The following is a 22,452-nucleotide window of genomic DNA, read 5'->3' on the forward strand; positions in this document are numbered from 1 at the left end:
AAATTAGACCGTCTAATTTTTAAGAGGTATAAAAATTGGACCGTTCAATTTGTGTACCCTAAATTTTTAAAATTTTTAAAAAAAATATTACTTGTACAATATAAATCAGTCTTTAGTTAACCTTTAATATTATTTAATTATTTTTTGAGAAAAACATATTTTTATTTTTTAAATATATATTTATAATTAAATTTAATTTAAATTTTAAAAAATAATAATTTCCAAAAAAAAAATAGAAATTAAAATGATAGAATTTTAATTCCCTAAAATTAAAGTATATCAAAATTACTTGAAAATAGCTTTTCAAATTTTGAAAACAAGTATATGATATCCCAACTACACACAACTATTAAGTGTTCACATTGCACAGATATTACTTCTTCTTTCAAAAGAGATCGTTGCTGCTCAAATATCAAACACAAAAAGCATAAATCCAATTCCAATTCTGGGTTCCTAATTGTATCATTGACGCCGCCATGAACAACGATGATGTGGTGCTGTCAATCCCACTGAAGAAGACTGATCCGGTGGAGCTGTACGTGCCGTTACGTAAGTTGGTAGCCTCAAAATACTCGGAGAGCGATGCACAAAAAGTTGAAAGCGTTCTCGAAACCCTAAACAAATGCCGGCGGGACATGGTGGAGCGTAGAGCGGACCTCTCCCTTCCCATGCAACGTGACTGCCTCATCCACTACTTCAAATGCCTTTCCATGGTTGAGCCACTCTTCACCTCTATCTCTTCCGACGCCGACCCCATTCTCTTTGTCTGGTACGACGCCTTCAACCCTGACCATCGAGATGGGGTCTCCTCACAGCGCAGCGCCATCCAATTGGAGAAGGCCGCTGTTGTCTTCAACCTTGGAGCCATCTACAGCCAGATTGCTGCCTCTTGCGACCGTACCACCGCCCTTGGCCGTCACCTTGCAATCGAAGCCTTCAAAGTTGCCGCCAATTTCTTCCGCAGACTCTGGAAGGTTTTTGCCAAGCACGTGGTCTCCGCCACCCTCGATTTAACTTTCCTCTTCGCCGAGTTTCTGCACCTCCTCTTCTCCGCTCAGGCTTCCGAGCTCGAATTACACGAACTCCTCAACAAAAACGACGCCAGTTACGCTTTCCAACAACACCGATGTGCCCTAGCGTTTAGATCGGTCAGTCTTCACTCTTGATTGATGATTTTACACTTATTTTTCATTCTAATGATGATGAATTGATGATGATGATGATGATGATGTAGGTTTATGAGCTTTATCGTAGAGCATATGAACTGATGCGTACTGATTCGGCTGCACGGAAACATGTCGACTCTTTTGACCAAACCTGGGTAACTCATGTTTACCAGAAGGTGAAATTCTTTGAGGCGGAGGCTCGTCAGAGGCATTCATCCATCCTACCCGAATCCGAGCAACCTGATGTATTCTCAAGGGTCAAATCTTGTGCTCTTGATCATGATGCAGAATGTGTCACTGAGATATTAGTTAGAAGGATTTGCAAGCTCTCGAGGAGATCCAAGCTAGGACCATCGCAAGTGTACATTGACCTCATCCTCTCCGAATACAGTCCTTTTAAGATTATGAAGGATGGAAAGCTGGTGGCTTACCCATGGGACATGCCTCCTCCTTATCCAACAAATTCGGCAATCCTCTCGTCTTTGATGTCTTCTTCGTATTCTGATATTCTTGCATTCCTTCCTTTGAAGAAGAGTGAGCCCTTGAATCTCTATGAGTCACTGCGCAATTACTTTGTCCTCAAATACTCTGAGAGCGTGGCAAAGAGAGTAGAAGGCCTTCTCCAAATGCTACACAAATTGCGCAATGAGATGCTGCGTGATGACCTTTCGCTACCCCTTCGCCGTGACTGCCTCATCCGTTATTTGAAATACCTTTGCATGATTGAGCCTATCTTCCCTATGAATGCCTCACCCAACCCACCTATCTTTGTTTGGTACAATGCCATCAACCCTCAACAGCACTCTTCTCAGCATAACATCCATTTGGAGAAGGCCTCTGTTCTCTTCAACCTGGGAGCCCTCTGCACCCACATTGCTCTCTCCTGTGATCAAGGCACCATCCAAGGCTATCGCCTTGCCATCGACGCCTTAAATAATGCTGCACATTGGTTCGATCAACTGTCGGTGTTTGAGTCTCTCAATGCATCTGGCACCATTGACTTGTCAGAACCATACATTGATAGGGTAGTAGAACAGTTTTCCGGCTTGAAATTGAAGTTTTGTGGTCTCCAACCTTGTGGATCATCATTACCTGGATATATTGTATGTAAAGTCATCTTCCTTTTCAGTTTATCTTTTCTTAGTACAATTGATTGATGTCAATCCTGATTTGTTAAATTATTTGATTTGAGATGATGCAGGCTTTAACTTATTTTCCGCGGACATCTGAGCTTTTAGCTTATGATCCCAGTGATGTCACTGAACAGTTTCTTTTAGGGTATTGTAAGGCTCACTACCTGCTTGAAAGGGTATGTGAAGCAACATGCTTGGACCTTCTCTCTGAGGTTAGCCCTGTCAAGATTGAGGATGGAAATCTTGTGGCCAATGCAACCTTAAAGGCACCAAATTCGGCATTGGAGAACATGAGCTTGCAGGAGACGACACTACAGTAACATTACCGTAGAGAAAAGCTTTAGGAATTAACTTACTTACTTTTTTTAAATTGGATGTCTGAACTTTGTTGGTTGATGGCATGCTAGAACTCTGATCTCGTAGTTATTGTTAGTTATTGTTGCATATCGGTAAATTGAACTTATTCAGTGTTTCCAATTTCCATCAATGCCAACTAATTTTAAACAAGCAAATAATATTGTTTCATTTAGAATGAACTTCTGCTTTGGAAAGATGTGAATGAACTTGTTTCCTCTTCAGAAAAGGATATCATCGACCGACTATTTGTCGAGCATGTTATGATGCCATTGCTTGGTTCTAAGTATGTTGATGCTGGAGTATGTATCACATAAATGTAATAGTTGCTCCAGCATTGTTTGTTTCATTGTTTAGTTTTTGTTTCTTTCAGTACTATATTTTGACTAATTTTACTGTTGAAAAAAATGGGTTTTGCTAGTAATAAGAGTTTCTATGATACTGTGGTTAATTATGGCATGAGAAAGTTAATGATTAGGGATATCTTAATACAGTGTTTTGATATTTTGTTAGGTGCATGTTTTGGTGTCTAGGAAATTCCTTGAATCAATTGAGAAGATTGTTATTAGCCAACGTCCTGTGTGGTGAGTCGATGCTGCCCAGATTGATAAACAATGTGATTTTGGTCTTCTTATGTCTGATCATTCTGTGTTCTCTCATGGTACTGGATTTTTTTCTCCCCTATTTCGGTTAATTTGTTGAAAAGAAAAAAAAAATTAATATTAGAATTTAGAACAATATAACATTATCTTGCTGAGAAGACATTTGTACATAGGCTTATCACCAATTTGAAATTCTGTTCCTTGTTTTCCATCATGTTCAATATTATTATTCTTAGGTTCAATCTTTTCCCACTAATCTAGCTGCTTTTTCATTTTTCGCCCCTTGTTTTACCCTGCTTGTAACAATTTAAACTACTTTTTTAAAAAAGCAGCCCAAATGGGGATTTCTTCCTCAATCTAGATTTGTATCTGAAGGAAATGCTATCAAAACGAGAGTAACTCGATTTGAAATGCATCAAGCTCTGAAGTTGCATCAAGGCGCGGTATAGCACACAAGTTAACTTTTCATGGTGATTTAGGACCCAATGCTATTTCCTTTTTTTTGGTTTTAAGTTAAAAATATGCTTGCAGATATCAGAGCTAAGTCAATACAATCCACTTGATCTATTCTTGGGATCTAAAGAGAGGATTCGTAAGGCTACCAAGGATCTCTTTATTACTCCTCAGAACAATTTTCGTGTATTTTTGAATGACGTTCTCATACTCAGAGGACTGGGAGGTGGCACAAGGAAAACAGATTCGCACATGCCTCAAGCATTTGAGGAAAGGCTGAAGTCTGTCGTTGATGCCCATAAAGGTCATTGTACGGAGAACTTGTTTACGCTCGTTGCTGAGACCATGCACAAATCAAGAGTCCTTGATCAGCTCCTTGAGGTTCAGAAGTTCGACAATTTCGACATAGAAGGAGCCATCCATGCATATTATAACATGAGCAATGCTAGGGACCAGCAACTTTTGTAATTGGTAGCCATCAAATAGCCATCAATGATGATCTAATGGTGTGAGATGTCATCCAATGACTCACCTTTCTCTCTGTTGGTTACATGCTGACCAAAATTCAACAAAACTGCTGGCTCCTAGACTTTTCCTTATAACATTTCTTCTTACCATCCATTCATGCATATTAGTGTTTGTTTGGGCGTTTAGTTTTTAATGTGTTTGGCAAATTTTTAAAAGTAGAAGTAAAAGTACTAGAAAAAAAATCTTTTTTAAAAAGTTTCAATTTACATTTTTTTTAAAAGATTTTTTTTTTAAATATTTTTCATATAATAAATGAACAAAAAAATATTTTTATTTTATTTTATTCAAACATAATTGCTAGATAAAAAAATATTTTTACATGAGATATCTAAATATAAAATTATTTTTATTTTTGTAACAGATTTTTAAAAAAATATATTATTGAAAATTTTTTTTTTTTAAAAATGGTAGCCAAACAAACTCTTAGTAAAAGTAACTATTTTTATAGTTAACATGTGAATGATTATTTAAAAGAATGAATATGATTGAACGGTCATATAAAATGGTTTGTATATCAAAATTAATTCTTATTATTATCTCATGAAATTTTATGTTTCATCTATTAGAGTTAGAAGTACAATTTGTAAGGATTAATAAAGAAAATATTTAGTCAGCAAAAAAAATAAAGAAAATATTTGCTTGTTAAACTGAGGCAAACCCTTTTTCATTAATTGAGATGGATGATTTTCTCTCCTCTTATTCTTTTCTCCTTTCTAATACCTAAGTTAATTATAATTACAGAAATCATAAAATAATCTTGACTTTTATATTAATGTACAAACAAAAATGTTTTAAGAGATAAATGATTGGAAAATATAAAAACATTAATTTTTATACGTCCAAAATAAAAATTAATTTCATAATGTCATCTAATATAAACTAAAAGGCACCAAAAAAAAAAATCTAATATAAACTAAAATATACCAAGGTAATTATCTTAATATACAAAATGTTATAAGTTGTTCATTATAATAAAGTAGTTTTTTTATTTTTATTTATTTTTTCAAAAATAGTAAATCTAAATAATTAATATTTTGTCTAGAGATTAGAGAATATTTGGGAAGGAAAAGTAAGACATATATATAATCTAAACTTGAATAAGACGTAAAAAAAAAAATCACTAAGCTGTATTTGAATTTTTATTAAATAATAGTGCAAACAAATTTTTAATGTTACTACAATAAAAATTTAATAAGTAGGGTCGCCTATTCAAATCTTGTCTTTATATATAGTTATTTATTGATCAAGGATAGAACTAAGATTTGTGACAGAGTAGTCTAAAGGAAAAAAAATAACTATAAGTATCAATTCAATTTTTTAATTTTAACTATGTCGTTTATTTAATTGTTAGAAAAATAAGATTAATGATTTCGTCCAAATAAAAATGTCGATGATATTAACAACTCACAAGTAAATAATTTCCAAATGTAGTTACCAAAAAAAAAAAGAACTACTCAAATAAAGATATTAAAAATATTTTATTATAAAGATATTTTATATAAAAATATAATTTATTTATTTGATCATATTTTAAATAAAATTAATATTTTTATAACATATTAAAATTTAATTTTATAATTCATCATGTAAAGATAAAAAAAAAATTTATACCTTAGTTAGCATATCTAAAGGCCAACAAGCAAAACAAATAGCCAATGAGTTATAGCTCAAATGGCATAGTCTCCCCATACTCAATTAAGAGGTTGTGGGTTTGAGTCTCCTATCTTTAGTTAAAAAAAAAAAACAAGCAAAACAAATAGTAGTAAATATATTTTTTAATTAAAATAAATAAATAAATAAATATATCTAAAACCCTCCTAAAACCACAAGCTCCATATTTAAGTTTTCATGGCATAGCCACCACCATGTGGCTTCCTTCACAAGAGACCATCTCTTCCACCAAAGCCAAGAGTTATGTGATTACTACAAAAATGTGAAACTCAAGTGGGTCCTTGTTTCTATGATCAACAACAATGTTAGTAGTAACAACCTTAACAAAAAGCGTGATCATAGTGTTTTCTACATTTTAATATCTAACAAATTTTAGTTACCAAATTAATCCATAAATTTTTATCTCGAGGATGAAACTGATTTGTTTAACAAAATAAAATGTGTTACTTTAGATATTATTATAAAAAATATGACTAATCTAATTCAAGAAACAATGTAGTAATGAGTTTGTATTGTATTATTAGGAATGTTGTTGGAAGATTTGAACTTGTTTTTGGGGAGGAAAGAATATTATAAGAGAGTTGGGAAGGCTTGGAAAAGAGGGTACCTTTTGTACGGACCACCAGGAACTGGGAAATCAAGCTTGATAGCTGCCATGGCTAACTATCTAAGGTTTGATATATATGACTTGGATTTGAAAGAAGTGCAATGCAATTCAGATCTTAGGAGGTTGTTGATTGGGACAGGAAGCAAGTCAATTTTGGTCATTGAAGACATTGATTGCTCTCTTCAATTGCACAATAGGGAAGATGCTCATGGAACCAATGATGATGATAAGGTAAACTTTTTTTTATTCAAATATAATATTTGAATCCCACTTTGTTTAAAATACCTCACTTTTGCCACCTTATATATTATTCCTTATACATAATGCTCCAATTTTTTTTTTATATTTATTTTTTTTATGTTATTTTTCTTCTCACAATTTCACCTATTCATAAATATTTAAAAATTTATTTTTTCTATTTTTCTTATCCTGAATTTTAGACGTTATATTTATTTTTTATTAACTAAAATACCACTATTATTTTTTTGAAAAAAAAAACTTGAAAGGTAGAGGATCCCCCCCCCCCCCCCCTCCTTTTTTCTCTCTTTTCAATATTGTTTTGGAGAGTCAAAGTGTATAGTTGTTTGAATAGGAAAGCTCTTTAACTAAAATATGATGCATTTACAAGTTGTAGGGTTAGATCCTCATCATTCTTTTTCTCTTGCCGACACACTAATAATACAAAAAGGTTTGGTATCTAAATCAAACTAGACAGTACAATAACACATTTTTCTTTAATTTATCAAAGTATAGAAGATACATGGAAGATGCAATTTGTTATATCAAAACACGAGTGTGGTACAGTACAGGATACTATTAGCTAGAGTTAACATTTAACAGAAAAGAAATTGGGAAATAATAGCCTCCAAATTCCACTTTTAGAGGATACCACATAATAATTTGCATATTCTCTACATATGAAAAATTGAAAAAAGATCCGACCAAAAACATTTTGTATATTAAAATATGATGAAATAGCAAACCAATCCGGGGATGTAGCTCAGATGGTAGAGCGCTCGCTTAGCATGCGAGAGGTACGGGGATCGATACCCCGCATCTCCATTTTTTTCCTCTTTCATTTTTATTAGTCGACTGATCCACGAACTTTTTTTTTGGTGATTGGTGAAGTTACAGATAGGAAATTTTTGGGCGTTGTTATCAAATACAAAAAGGCCCTAAATGGATCCAGACTGATTGGGCTAATACAATAGGCCCAATAATATTTTGCCTTGGATTTTTTTATGGACCCGTGTTTCTTAGGCTTATGATAAATGATCTATGAATGTCCAAAAAACACACAAAATTATCTATGCGTTTATACATATTAATTGATGTTGATTTCTAACATACTCTCTCATAAATAAGAGGTTAGTTACTCTTTATAATTTGTTTAATAGTTATCAGAAAAATTGAATTGTTATTATTATAATTAAAATTAATTATATCTTTAACCTTAATTTTAATAACTAAATAAGTCAACCATGATTTTAAAAAAATAAAATTTCATTTTGCAAATTTTTTCAAATTTTCAAAAAACCCATTTTTTTAAAAAATATGTTCCAGTGAAAAAAAGACATAAAAAAGGTTGAAAAGAAAGGTTTAAAAAATTGAAAAGAAAAACTAAAATAAAAGAAAAAAAGATAATCGAAATTTTATTTGGGCAACTTCACCAACAAGACGCTGCAATGGCAACTTTTGAAAACAAAACATGAAAAGAATATGAAATTGAGGTCAAAACCTACAAGAGCTTGAAAGGAGAAATTTCTGGTAAGAATTGGAAAAATTGTAAACTCTTTTGGTTTTTCTTTTAATTTTTTTTAACTTATTTTTTCCAAAATTTTTTAGCTGGAACAAATATAAAAAATTAGGTAATTTGAAAAAAAAAATTGCAAATAAAATAAGACTTTTTTTTTTAGTTTTTATAATTTACAGAAATTTTTTTACTATGATTGATTTATTTAGTTATTAAAATTAAGGTAAAATATATAATTAATATTAATCATGATAATACAATTCAATTCTTTTAATAACCGTTAAACATATAATAAAAAATAACTAACCTTAATTGATATTCCAATCTATACTTCTTTATTCTTTATGTTAATGTGAAGGATAGGGAGCTTTCTATATAGTTATACACACAAATAATATCATCAATCACTTATTGATATCATATAATTTGGTTACTTAGTGTAATCTAATCTTAATAGGATTGGAGATGGCCATAGTCTCTGCATAATTTTCAAATTGTTATTAAGACATACATAGGATAAAATGTATGTGACACTACAAAATAATTGAAATTTTAGTAGTAGAACAATGATAATACTAAATTTTACAAAAGTATTAAAATTAGGGGTGTCTATGGATCGGATCGTATCCGCAGATCCGTGGTAAATATCCGCATTCGATCCGAAAATTGCGGATACGATCCGATTCGCAAATTGATCGGATCCGATCTGCACCCTTTGCGGATCACATCGCGGATATCTGCTCTACATCCGCGTATCCGATCCGCGGATCCGCACACTAATAATTAAAAAATAAATAAATATATATATGTTTGGTATTATATTTACTTGTTTGTATATTTTAGTTAGTAATTATTATTCATATATTGTATTATTTTATTTTTGTTAATTAGAAAGTGTTTGATTAAAAATATTTTAGGAATAAATAAGTTTAAAAGTGTGAAAGAAATATTTTTATTGAATTTTTCACATAAAAATATGATTAAAAAAAAGAAGGTTTAATTATGCGGATATATTCGATATCCGATCCGCACATTTGCGGATCAGATCGGATCGGGCACCAAAAAACGCGGATATCATATCCGATCCAATCCGATAAAAATTGTGCGGATCGGATCAAATTTTCGGCCATATCCTATCCGATCCGATCCGCAGACAACCCTAATTAAAATTATATACTTACAAAAAGTTATATTTATCTAAGTTGCATCAGGTTTTTCACTTTTTCTTTAAAAATCTCTTTTAGAGGGAGATTAATGTCACCATTGCTAACTAAATATATAACTATATATAAGTATTTAATGTTACATTACTTTTTTTTAAAATTAAGAATGAGACTTAAATCCAAAATTTTTAAGTGAGAATAAAAAGACTATATTATTTGAATTAAATCAGTTAATTAGTTACATTACTGTTATTTTACTTAAATCTTAATGAAGTATATATATATGTGTGTGTGTCTTTTTCCCTATATATTTAGTAATTATGCATTAAATATTAGAATTTAACTAAGTTTATAAATTAAGAAAGTTTTTATTTAAAATATAATAAATTTATTATGTATTTTAAAAACATATGTTAACTAAATCTTAGAATTTAACTAAGTTTATAAATTAAGAAAGTTTTTATTTAAAATATAATAAATTTATTATGTATTTTAAAAACATATGTTAACTAAATCTTAAGTATTATAGGACTCGTCAATATAAACTATATGTAATAATGCCATTTTATTAAATCGATAAACTGCACAAAACGACGACAAAGGTTGGAAGCATATATGATATATCAACATGAGAGATTAATTACATCACAATATTTAGAGAAACGTATGATATTGATACCTTTGACCCGAAGGAATTTTTTTTATTGTGATTTTTTATTACATAGTATAATATTTTCTTTTATATTTCTTTTATTTAAAGAGTATATAGAGAAAGACGACTATAATTTACAATTATCACAATCTACAAGTTTTTTTTAGTCTGGCCTGTTAATTTTATTCTCTTCTTGACTAATGCCTTCTGCCTTGGCGAAGGGTAAAATTCCGTACATATTTAATTTTTATGGATAACTTATTTTAATAAAGTTTGTCATCAAATATCTAATGTTAATTATTATTATTATTATTATTAGACCGACGACGCTAACTAGCTAGTAAAATCATCATATATATTATTATAAAATAAAGCGGACGGAATATGTTGAATTTCTTAATATATTAATATATGAACATTTCTTATTATTTATTCATCATCCTTCATATAAAATCATATATTTAAACAAAAAATACGTAAGCATTATTCATTTTATAAAGTGTAATACTTTATGATATAACTCTTCTTTATTTGGAGTCAAGTGATCATTTACATCATTCCATTTATTTTATTCATGAGTTGTATATATAACTCTACATAATATAGAGTTCTATTAAATAAGATAAATTAAGGTACATAAACTTGTTTTATCAAGCCAATAAATTATAACTCAAATAATATAATATTTTTTTTATGTAGAGATTTTCAATTTGAATCTCATTTTTAATTTAAAAAAATTTATATTTTTTCAAACAAAAAAGGATATAGAAATTACCTCATTATTTCAAGTACAACCTCTATTTAAATTTAATTAATTTCAACGTGTTATAATAAAATATATTAGAGTTCAGACTCGGAAACTAATAATTATATCTACTATATATATTAACAAGAGAATCATTAAAAGTTTTGAGAAGTTAATTAGTTTCATTATTACAATAATATTCATATTGGGAAAATCCGTAGACATCTAATCTTTTCTATATGTCCTCTTATGAAAAGCAAATCATCCTATATATTAATTAATAATTAGGTCTTAAATTATCTCCTACACCACTCTATAACCATGAGGGGTTTGATGGATATAAAGATTTATGATTTATTTCTTTTTAATAATTACATATCTAAAAGTAAATTTGTTTTATGCTATTTAAACATAAAATAATTTTTTAAAAACTAACTTATTCTTCACATATTCAAAATAGGAATGTTTACATGTACAAGGAACCTAATTACATGAACGAAAATTAATCGATTCAACATAGATAATCAAGTCTAATCGAAGTTGGACCAATTAAATCCGACTTTAATTAGTTCGGATATTGATTTGGAGATCGCAAAATCCTAACCATTCTGACTAGATATGTTAACTTTTGAATGAATAAAATATAATATATTATATATATACAATTTTATCCTCTTATAATTTAAATTATGATATTTATTTAAGTATAGCTTTAATGATATATTCTCTTTATTTTATTTTATTTACTATTACATATTATTTACGTAAAATTTTTCATTTTTTTATTTTTAATTGGACACCTAATTATGCCAATGAGTAATAGCTCAAATGGCATAGTCTCACCATACTCAATTAAGAGGTTGCGAGTTCGAATCTCATATCTTTGGTAAAAAAAAAAAAATTTGGACACCTAATTATCCGAACAATTGTTTCATATTGGTTCGAATTCATTCACAAAAAACCTTAGATCAGAACCCATTAAAATTTAATCAGTTTAATTTTTTCTTCTCTAAATCCAAACCAATCTTACCTTCGACACTCCGATATTCAGACCAGAACAATTTAATTACTTTTAAAATAATTCATCTAAAAATATTTTTTAACTTAATTTCTTAAAAAGTAGTTATGCCAAAAATTAGTTAAAGCAAACAAACTCTAATAAATACTTGTGTGTTAGAGCAAAGAAAATAATAAAAATAAGAAAAAGTTCAATTCCGTTTAAAAAGGCATTTGATTCTTCAAAAACTAGAAGTTGAGGAACCCACCTTCATTGAAGTCAAGGTGGGCATATATATTTAAAAAGAAAATGCCATAAAAGAAAAGTAAGCAATAATATTTATGTGGTGGGCAAGGCAAATATTGATATATGGCCATAGGAGGAGTGAAGAAAATAAATATAATATTTTTGCACAAATGGAATATATATAATTTTCTTTTGAATTAAATTGTAGAGAATACTTAATACTATTAATAGAGACCATAATAAAAATGGAGTCTTATTAATTGGTTCTTGAGTCATACCATCCAACTAATAACTAACAACTTTATAAAAGTCTGAAAATTAAGCATTTCCCAAAAGTCCTTTATAATAAGATCACTTGACCAAATAATAATAATTATGAATACGAATATGGCTAGCGTGCACACGATTAAAATGGAATAAATAAAATAAAAATGAACTTAATTAAATGGTTGTGGTTAGATTACAATCTTAGGAAGTTAGTAGACACGAACCATACACGTCGATGCGTGATTTTGTCACTTTCACCTACTTCCAAATTTCGAATCCATCTAACTATATATATATATATATATATATATATATCACATTTTTTTTAGCTATTTTAATTTTATATATGAGTTAATTATTAGACCATTGTTCAATTAAAACTTTGTATTTATAATATATGAAGTTTAGAATTTCATATATCCTAGTACTAACATACATTTTTCTATATAATATATAGGCAATTAAATATCTATATATATAGAATATTTTTATAGTGACAATATAATGAATAGAGTCCTTTATGTAAAATAATGTTTTTATTTCATCAAGACAAATTAATCTATTTTTTAACGACTCAAATACTTAAAAAATGGTAGAAATAGGGATTGAAGTATAATGTTTTGGCCTTATTTTATTTTATTTTATTTTATTTTATATCTATACTTCTATTTTGGGATATGAATATACAAATAAACACATTTTATTTTATTTTATTATGAGACAAAATATTTAAATTAATTGTTAGGTCTCTTACCCAATAAGTGTCCCGGAAGAGAAATACATACATAAGTATAAAGATATACTACAAGAAATTTGGCCAATTAACTCTCAATTGAATTAACTAGTGATCCTTTTCTTGCTAATTTCAAATTGTTAATTAATGAGGCAAAAATAATATAATTCGTCATAAAATTATTTAGCGACGCAAAATGTTAGTCACTAAATCCATCATTAAATCAAAAGTTAATTTCACAGCAAAATAGATTAATATAATTAATCGTTGCTAATTAACAATAAATTTTATCGCACCGAATTCGTCACAAAATCAAAGTTAACTTCATAGACAAAAAAAAAAAAAATCATCAGTAATTAGCGACGAATTGTGTTATATTTAACAACTTGTCACAAATTATTCTTTAATGCCATTGCAAATCCGTTACATTTTGTAACAAATATATTTAGAAAAAAAAAAAACAAATATTAAGACTTGTACAAGTTGTTTTAATTTTATCCTTTAAAATCTTCTATTTGACACTTTTACCAAATTAAATACATTTTATATTATTTGATTTAATTTATTAGTATGAGACAAGGACATGTTTCTGTTGAGAAGGGAAATTGTTCATTGTAACAGAAGATAGATACATAGAAAGGAAATGAAGATTATGATTTATGCGTTAAGTGTAGGTTTAAGGGTGTAAGGTGTTGCAACTTACAACAGATTCACCAACTGGTTGTTAGGGTTTGAACAATTCCAAGCAAACAACCACTTCTATCTTCTTCTTCCTCTTCTTCTTCTTCATATTACATCTCACATACAATGATACAAGTTCCTAACACCATTCAATGTTTCTCTTGTTACACTACCATAAACCAAATTATAAGGCCATGCTTTGTTCCTAGAAATTTATATATTCACTTCTTTAATTTCTTTCTTAAAAAAAAATAAATTTAATAATTAATTAATAAATAATTAGTTTGATAAAGCATGCTTATTCTAAGGTGAAAACTCAGGTGTAGTTAATTTCATTTGAAGTTGATAACTAAAATCAGAATCGTTAAATGATTTGACATATTTAACTAAAGGAAAATGTTATTTGTACACCAAAATCGGCCACTAATGTATTTGTGTATAAATACATGTATAGTTTAATTTATTTTGAATGTGTATTTGTATTCTAGCATGTATTTTATACTGGTGGCTGACTTTGGTGGTTAATTTTAGTGTACACCTAGCATAATCCTTAACTAAATTACCATCTAACGACTATCAACTATCAATTTCACATAAAATTAACTGCACTTTATTCTGCTGCAAAAAGTTGTTCATCATACATATATATATATATATTTGTTTAAAAGAAGTTAAGTATCAATATATTATTCTTAGCATAAATTTTGTGTATGTTAATAATTTTAATTGAATAATTAACTCATGATAACGATATGTCTTTATATTGGCCAACAAAGAAATTTAAGAATAAAACCTCAAGTTATGACCTTTTGATATGGTTATATTATAGGAATCAAACACTTTTAATAATATAATAATAATACACTTTTTAAATAAAGGTAATTGTGTACTAATATAATAACACACCTTTAAATCTTAATATTTGAACAAATTAAAAAGTTTTTCAATAATCTAATAATTATGATACTATAATTAAATAATTTAAAATCTACCATAAAAAATAAAATAAAATCATTGAACTCTTAAAGAAGAAATTATTGTGTATAAAACATGAATAAAACACTAATAAAATAAAGTATATTTCTATACTATTCTTTTTTCTTTTCTAGTGCCGTTTGTCACACGTGACATTCTCAACAATGATTGATATTGAAATTTGCTAATTATTTATTCCTTTGCAAATTTTTCCTCTCACTATAGATTACAAAACCACACAAATAAATAAATAAATAAATAAATAAAGGTAGTTGGTGTTGGGAAGTAATCAATTTCTTTCACTAATAAATAAACATATTTTTCTTTCCATTGGTTGTTACTATTATTATTATTATTAAACATATTTTCTTCCTTCATTCAATAGGTTGTTACCATTGTTTCAATCAGATAATAATAACAATAATAGTTTAATATTATTATTATATAATACAATAATATGAAATTTATATATCTTGGGATTGCCACTTGTCTAGGCTTCCCCAAACTGTGGATTCTTGTTCTTTCTCTGTAAACTTTGCTCTTAACTTCTTACCCTTTTGTTTGCTTCTTCTCACACTCTCTCTCTTTCCTCTTCTTTCTTCAGGTATCTCTTTCTCTCTTTTCTGTCATCTCTTCACTTTTTCTCTTTCAAATTATTATTCTTTTTCTTCTGTGTATGGTGTTTTTCCATGTTTTGTTATTCCAAACCATAGCATATTAATAAGAATAAAATAATAATAATAATAAAATTGTTTTCTGTTCCTTGTTTGTCATGTGTTTTTGCGTTCTTTGTTTCTGGTGTTTCGGAATTTTGTTTGGTTTTCTGAACCATGTTTGGTTACATGGTTTCTGCTACCTGCTGCTACTGTTCTTGCAACTCTAGATGAAAAAGAATGCTTTTTTTATTTTTTTTTTGCTTTGTTAAACCAAACAAAGCAAAACCCTTTTTTTCCTTTTCTTAATAGTGTTGTATTACATAGTATGCTTAATAAATGAAAGTGCCACAGTCCTAAGTGCATGGTAACTGAAATTACTTTCATTCATTGAAAGTTTTCTTAGCTGAAATATGCAGGAGCAGGATCTAGGTACTAGTTCAATGAAGTGGTGGTGGTGTTTCATAGAATCCCCTTACCATGTTTTAGTTTCCTTTTTCCATGCAAATTATGAATTCGCCGCCGTAGGTGCCGGTGAGAGTTTAGTCTAGTGGTAAGCGAGTTGAACCATGAAGAAAATACCAAAAGTTCAAAATTTTTTGAAGATAGTTCTTGGAAGAGTGCATAGGCATATTGATGAATGTATGAAAGTATGATGTTGAAGGTTTGGAAGAGTACTAACTCTTTTAGTTGTTGTCCATTTTTGGAGGGTAAAACTAAAATTGAAAAAGAAAAAAACTTTTGGAAGAAAAAAAATTGTTAAATTATCCCATGAAATTTGAGTGCTTTAGCCTTATAATAAAGTAATCTTTTTGTTTGTACTTAGGGGACTTCTATATTATGAATTTTTCCAAAATTCAGTCCTTCATCATTAACATGTTCATCCATTTTTGGCAATTTCCTTTTTAGGCTTAATCCACAGAGAAATTCCCAACTAAGATTCCATGGAAGAGGTAACATTATAGCTTCTCAAAGCCTCATTGGAGAAGATGTTTATGTGAACTAGATTTCGAAGAAGGGACCAAGAATAATAACTAAACCTCTCATTTTCAAATTGCAAAGTCATATATCATATATCATATATCATATATCATATCATCATCATGTATCAGAACCAGGCCTTTCCTTCAGGATCCTATGAAGAAATGTTATCTGGGAATTCCCTATTAACTCATCATAACTATGGCGATTCGGTTGGAGGAGGAGGACACAACAATGAGCTGAAGTTCATCACCTCTCTAGGTGAATCAATGACTATGCAGCCTCTTGAAGAGCATTCGAATGCTGCTGCGACCGGCGATCCATCTTGCAACTCTTTTGGTGATCAAAACATTCAGTGCCAAGGTTTGTCGCTTAGCCTTGGATCGGTTATGCCTTCTATTGCAACATCAATGCCTCATCACTTTCAATACCCGCAGTATCACAACTCTAGCTTCACTTCACTGATGAATGCCATGCCAAACTTAAAGGGAAATAATGGATCATCTCTTAAGGATGATGAGGTGAGAAACACCGAATGCATGACCCCGCCAATGTCTTCCGGAGGATTCTACAACTCTATAAAGAGGGAAGGTTTGTATAACAATACTAATCATCCTTCAATGTGCCTCAGCGAAGGCCAGGTCGATCCGGGCCTACACGGATCGGCTGGTTTTTCCTCCAGTACTGCTTTAAACTCACAATACCTGAAGGCAGCACAGGAGTTGCTTGATGAAATAGTTAATGTCCGAAAGGCTTTGAAGCAACCTGGATTGGAGAAACAACAGAGTTTTCGTGATGCCGGATTAGATGGCTCCAAAGATTCTGATGGAAAATCTAATAGTCAATCTATGCAAGTATCTTCAGGTGCCAATGGTTCTGCTGTAAACTCTTCAACCGAGCTATCGCCGGCAGACCGACAGAATTTGTTGGACAAGAAGACAAAACTTTTGGCCATGTTAGATGAGGTAATTAAAATGCTATACCCTTTATAAGTCTTTATCTCTTCACTAATACTCTAATGTCATGATTTATTCAAATCTCAATGGAACTGATGAGAAATATAAGTGATTTGGTGACATTTAGTTTCATATGGTTGATTTTATATTATGCAAATTTAGTTTCATAAATAGGTTGCATTATTGTTGAACCATATGCTTAGCTAGAATTTTCTTTGTGCTCATCATAGGTAGATAAAAGATACAGACAGTATTGCCATCAGATGCAAATTGTGGTATCATCATTTGATATGGTTGCCGGGTGTGGAGCTGCCGAACCGTACACTGCGCTTGCATTGCGCACAATTTCACGCCACTTTCGATGTTTGCGCGACGCCATCAGTGGCCAGATTCAAGTGACTCAGAGGAGCCTTGGAGAGCAAGAGGGAATACCTCGGCTCCGCTACGTAGATCAGCAACTAAGGCAACAAAAGGCACTTCAGCAACTTGGTGTGATGAGACAAGCTTGGAGACCTCAGAGGGGACTTCCTGAGAGCTCTGTTTCTATACTTCGCGCGTGGCTATTCGAGCATTTCCTTCATCCGTAAGTCACCTTATATCTTTTCTTAATCAACAGTGATATTCATATTAGAATAGATAATTCTTGGAGAGTTTATTTTGATAATTGCTATTCAAATTTTTCATTCTTATCAGTTATCCAAAGGATTCAGAGAAGATTATGCTGGCAAGGCAAACAGGCTTGACCAGAAACCAGGTACAATTTAATGTTTTCCTAACTGCACATTATGTTCATATATGATTATTATGAGCTAAGGCCAAAAGATCAAGAATCTACAAATATTTCCATGGTATCAAGTTAGTTTACTAGAAATTTTGTACATTAATTTGGCCCCTTAATTTAGATCACCTTATATGTAGAAGCTTCTGTTTCGGTCAATTGCCAACAGAGTAGATTTGTTAAAGGTATTCAACCTTCCCGGGACGACCGGTGAATTTTCTACCTTTCGGGCTAATTTGCTAGCATGTTAACCATTTTGATACCATTTGAAGATTGATTTCATAGGTAATAAAATATACACTCCAAAAATAAGCACCATGAAGTTGCTAAGCTTTTAATATTGGTTCATTTTAGGTGGCAAATTGGTTCATAAATGCAAGGGTGCGGCTATGGAAGCCAATGGTTGAAGAAATGTATAAAGAAGAATTTGGTGATTCTGAGATGAGTTGCAACCTCTTATCTGAAAACAGCATACCAAAAGCTTCAAGAGATGATGTTCAAGTTTCTGATAATAACAAAAGAGAAGAATCACAAGAAAATTTGGCAGCTGTTGATGATAGTGTTCAACATGGTATCCAAAGTAGTGATTATGGTGAAAACCTCATGGATTCTTCTTCTTCAAGGACTAGTAGGAAATTGCAACAATGTGATCAAAGATTTAACATGAAAAACACACCGTTTTCAAATGCTTCTACAATACAAATCAATCACCATAATGGTCATGATGATGGTAATGGTTGCTTAGCTTCTACTCATGCAACATATGATTATTCCGCGTTGGGAAACTTTGCGGCCGTTGGCGGCCATGTGTCCCTTGCGCTCGAGTTGAGGAACCGCGAGAGCAATGGATTAGGCATGTCAAATGATGATGAGATACACAACAAAAGAAGTAGTAACCAGACTTTGGCTTCTTCATCTGAGAATGATTTGTTGGATTATCATTTGACAGAACAAGAGAAGCAGCAGCAACAACAACAACACAAGTTTGGGAATCCACAACAACGGTTGTTACACGAGTTTGTTGTTTGAAATTTGAAAGTTAAGCTACATAGAAGTAGAAATTAGATCTATGATGTTGCTTCTTGTTGATAAAAAAAAATTATTGCATCCAATATACTTAAACAAAATGATAATGTATTTTGTAATTGTAATGGTGTATTGTAGTACTTATACTTTCATGCCACGCCCAAATTGCTTTTGGACATCCAAAATTAATGTTGTTGATAAAGTATTCATCTCCATTCCATACCAGTAGTTCTAGTTTTGTTTAAATGTTTTTAAGTATTTATGGTCACTTTATCAATCACCTCAACAATGAGGCAATGATTGGGTCAGCAGCAAGGTTTATTTTAGCTTCACAGAATCTTCATGCACATAATGTTACTAAACTAGATACTCATTTTCTTTCTTTCTACTATTGATTTTTGTTATTCTTTTTGGGCGAGTTATTTCAAATCCATTAAGAGCTGTCATGACTATGCAGGTTCACAAGTTCTTCTAGTTTGCTCAATCATTTTTGGCTGCCAGCTACCGTGAAATAATTTATTATTATATTCTAACTGTGTAGCACTGCTAATCTGCTATGAACACATATAACAGAAAAGAAACAAAAGCAACTATTGTTACATTCTTCAACCTGCTATTGTATTTTTGTTGTGCCAAAACAAAAACAAGCATTTCGATTCAAACAAATTTCCAAACTTTGCTAATTCATTCAATACTTACATAACATATATGATTACATTTCTCTACAATTTTATTCCATCTAAGCTATTGAAGCATACAAGCAGCAACCAAATTTTATCATGACTCAGAATAAGGGTAAAGGCGTCATGCTCTAATAATCAGGGATGGCAGAAAAGCGGTATCCTTGGGCACCTCGCCAAGCATAATACGCAAGTCGAGTCTCATAAAAGCCTGTGTCCAAAAAAACAGTACTATGTTGCAGGATTAGCCAATAAAAGATTGTGATAACAGAAAAAAAATAAGAAAGGTTGCATGATAGAAGCAAACTAGATTTCTTTGGTCTACTATTGCAATTGCACTATCTTATGAACAAACAAGACAATCGAGAAAATTGTCAAGAAACATCATCTCACTTGGAAACACACATCAATAAAAGCCATTTTGTAGTCCTACTGGACAGAAGATGGTTAAAATATATCAATAAATTATAATGATAACACGATTATATATTGTCATCCTGTTGAAACAGCCTTCGGTGATTCAATACAAAGGTTGGTAAACAAAAGGAGGCAGCACAGTTTATGTTGTGATGTGTAGTCACTACCGTCAATTTCACCGAAGTTATTTGAACACTAACAAAAACGGATCCTATATGCTTGCCATGCTAGATGGAGCACTCAAAATTATCTTTATGGTTCATATTATGGAACCATCACCAAATTCATCTAAAGGCATATTTGCAAGCTCAGAGTTACCAGAAACAGTAACTCCCCTGTTCTTTATGGTAAACTAGAGCAACTAGTGTAAATAAGTAACACATATGACATTCTGGTAAACCCAACATACCTGGGAGAAAGCTAAGAAACCCCAGGGCTAAAAGGCCATAAGCTTGAGAACGATCTCCTCCCATATGACCAGTGAAGACGAAGTATGATAGAAACAAAAGTCCTGTCCCAAGGAATAACAGAAAGAGAGCTAGAGCAATGGATTTCCAGGGAACTTTTTCCAAACTTTTCGGTGTATAATCAAATCGAGGATCGAACGGTCTATTCCGATTACGAATATCATCATCCTCATCTGTAGGAAGAGATGTGTAGCGGACATTGCGTCTAGTTGCCATTTCCTGAGTTCTTTGCTCCTAAGTTATGTGACACAAAACAATCCGAGGCTGCCCTCAGACAAGATAGAATAAAAAGGTTACATTAGATTTAAATCTGATGAGTGCCAAAAAAGAACCGAACCAGAAATTCTAACCCCAGACAACAAAATTATAAAGACTGAGATTCTTTCAGTCAAGGAAGGTTAGCTGCGTCAATGGATTGAAAAAACTACTATCATTTACACTAACAGATTTATGAACACAGAACATACAATAATATGACAAAATTTCAGTATTTCATAACAATATTATCATAAACACTATACTTACAAACTGTTTATAATTCACTGTAGTCCTAATCCTACTTAAACATACACAATAAATTTGTCTAGCATTTCTTTTTTTTTTTTTTCCTTTTTTTTTAAATTTACGCCATATATGCATCACTCAAAAAAGGGAACAAAAAACAAAAGCACAAAGCTTGGGTTTTTAACACTGAATTATGATTTTCCAAACTTGAATTCCTTTAGAACTTACATGGCAGAATTAACAGAGCTGCAGATAATTATGAAACAACACTCATTAAGGTTTGGACATCATTTAATTTTAAACCCTAAGTTACGAGACCCTAGATTTACAGATTGCTTACGAGAACTGTTTAAGATGAACTAAGAGGGAAAAACTATCGGGATTTTCGATTTGCGAGGCTTACCGGTGCTTTGCCGATTGGTCGGAGAGAGTTCAGCCGCCGCCACCGCCGGAGGGAAAAGTGAAGCAAGCTATGAGGTGAAGTTAGAGCGATGCGAGATTTTACTTATTTGTTCCGAGAGACACACAACAGATGAAAGTCACCTTTAAATTTTAAGTGTACTTTAATACTTCACATTTTATGGTTCTAAAGTTTTGAGGGGAACGTTTTTTTCCCTTAAAAACTGATTATGTGTACATAAAAAGTTAGTTATAGGTTAATACTTAATATATAAAATATATATTAAAAAATATGTATACAATAAATTATTTGAATTAATTAATTTATTATTATTATTAAAAAAAGTATACTGTTATATTTCTTTTATTTTTATTTAACAAAAACATCAAACAAATCAATCAAATTAATTATTAACGGATTCTTATTTTAACATTTTAGTTTGAATAAATTTTAGAGTAATGTTAAATATTTAAATTTTTTTATGAACCGAATTTTTTTTTTTTTTATCAAAGATAGGAGACTCGAACCCAACCTCTTAATTGAGTATGGAGAGACTATGCCATTTGAGCTATAACTCATTGGCTTTATGAACCGAGTTTTATCAAGTTAAATAATAAGATTTGTATCAAATTAAATAATAAAATTTAAAATAATATTAATTATAACTAATTTTTGTTATGTTAGACTAATTTAATTAAATTTAATTAAAAAAATTTTAAATGTATAATATTATTCTAAATTTTAATGATCACTTTTTTTATTAGAATTTAATAGATTTAGTGAACTTGTCTTTATTATTGTTGTTTAAAAAAGACATTTAAAAAAAAAGAGCTTCAAATTGACACTAGTTACTAATTTAATTGA

The 22,452-nt window shown here is 30.6% G+C and overlaps 3 protein-coding genes and 1 non-coding gene across 5 annotated transcripts; 3 read left to right on the plus strand and 1 right to left on the minus strand.

Moving 5' to 3' along the window:
• The first annotated feature begins 372 nt into the window (after positions 1-372).
• On the plus strand, positions 373-4,329 carry LOC107645281 (uncharacterized). The gene is made up of 6 exons (XM_088492181.1): positions 373-1,148; positions 1,235-2,269; positions 2,368-2,615; positions 3,167-3,314; positions 3,588-3,698; positions 3,787-4,329. Exons 1-6 carry the CDS (start codon positions 477-479, stop codon positions 4,174-4,176), a joined length of 2,604 nt encoding a protein of 867 aa, XP_088348307.1. The 5' UTR covers positions 373-476; the 3' UTR covers positions 4,177-4,329.
• Positions 4,330-7,503: 3,174 nt separating this feature from the next.
• On the plus strand, positions 7,504-7,576 carry TRNAA-AGC (transfer RNA alanine (anticodon AGC)). The gene has a single exon. It is a non-coding gene; the product is annotated as a tRNA-Ala (tRNA).
• Positions 7,577-15,177: 7,601 nt separating this feature from the next.
• On the plus strand, positions 15,178-19,333 carry LOC107645279 (BEL1-like homeodomain protein 7). 2 transcript variants are annotated; one of them, XM_016349268.3, is made up of 5 exons: positions 15,178-15,330; positions 16,289-17,325; positions 17,547-17,899; positions 18,010-18,070; positions 18,449-19,333. In XM_016349268.3, the coding sequence occupies exons 2-5, from the start codon at positions 16,483-16,485 to the stop codon at positions 19,121-19,123; spliced, it is 1,932 nt and encodes a 643-aa protein (XP_016204754.1). In that variant the 5' UTR covers positions 15,178-15,330; positions 16,289-16,482; the 3' UTR covers positions 19,124-19,333. The 2 variants fall into 2 exon arrangements, with proteins under 2 accessions (XP_016204754.1, XP_020959299.1); XM_021103640.2 differs by lacking the exon at positions 15,178-15,330 and having other exon boundaries at positions 16,289-16,723; positions 16,798-17,325.
• Positions 19,334-19,692: 359 nt separating this feature from the next.
• On the minus strand, positions 19,693-21,732 carry LOC107645278 (transmembrane protein (DUF872)). The gene is made up of 3 exons (XM_016349266.3): positions 21,592-21,732; positions 20,627-20,948; positions 19,693-20,011 (listed from the first exon to the last, which is right to left on the minus strand). The coding sequence occupies exons 2-3, from the start codon at positions 20,898-20,900 to the stop codon at positions 19,932-19,934; spliced, it is 354 nt and encodes a 117-aa protein (XP_016204752.1). The 5' UTR covers positions 20,901-20,948; positions 21,592-21,732; the 3' UTR covers positions 19,693-19,931.
• Positions 21,733-22,452: the final 720 nt, after the last annotated feature.

The sequence above is a fragment of the Arachis ipaensis genome, chromosome B6, assembly GCF_059453495.1.
Source record: "Arachis ipaensis isolate K30076 ecotype BB chromosome B6, ASM5945349v1, whole genome shotgun sequence".
In the NCBI taxonomy this organism is placed as follows: domain Eukaryota; kingdom Viridiplantae; phylum Streptophyta; class Magnoliopsida; order Fabales; family Fabaceae; genus Arachis; species Arachis ipaensis.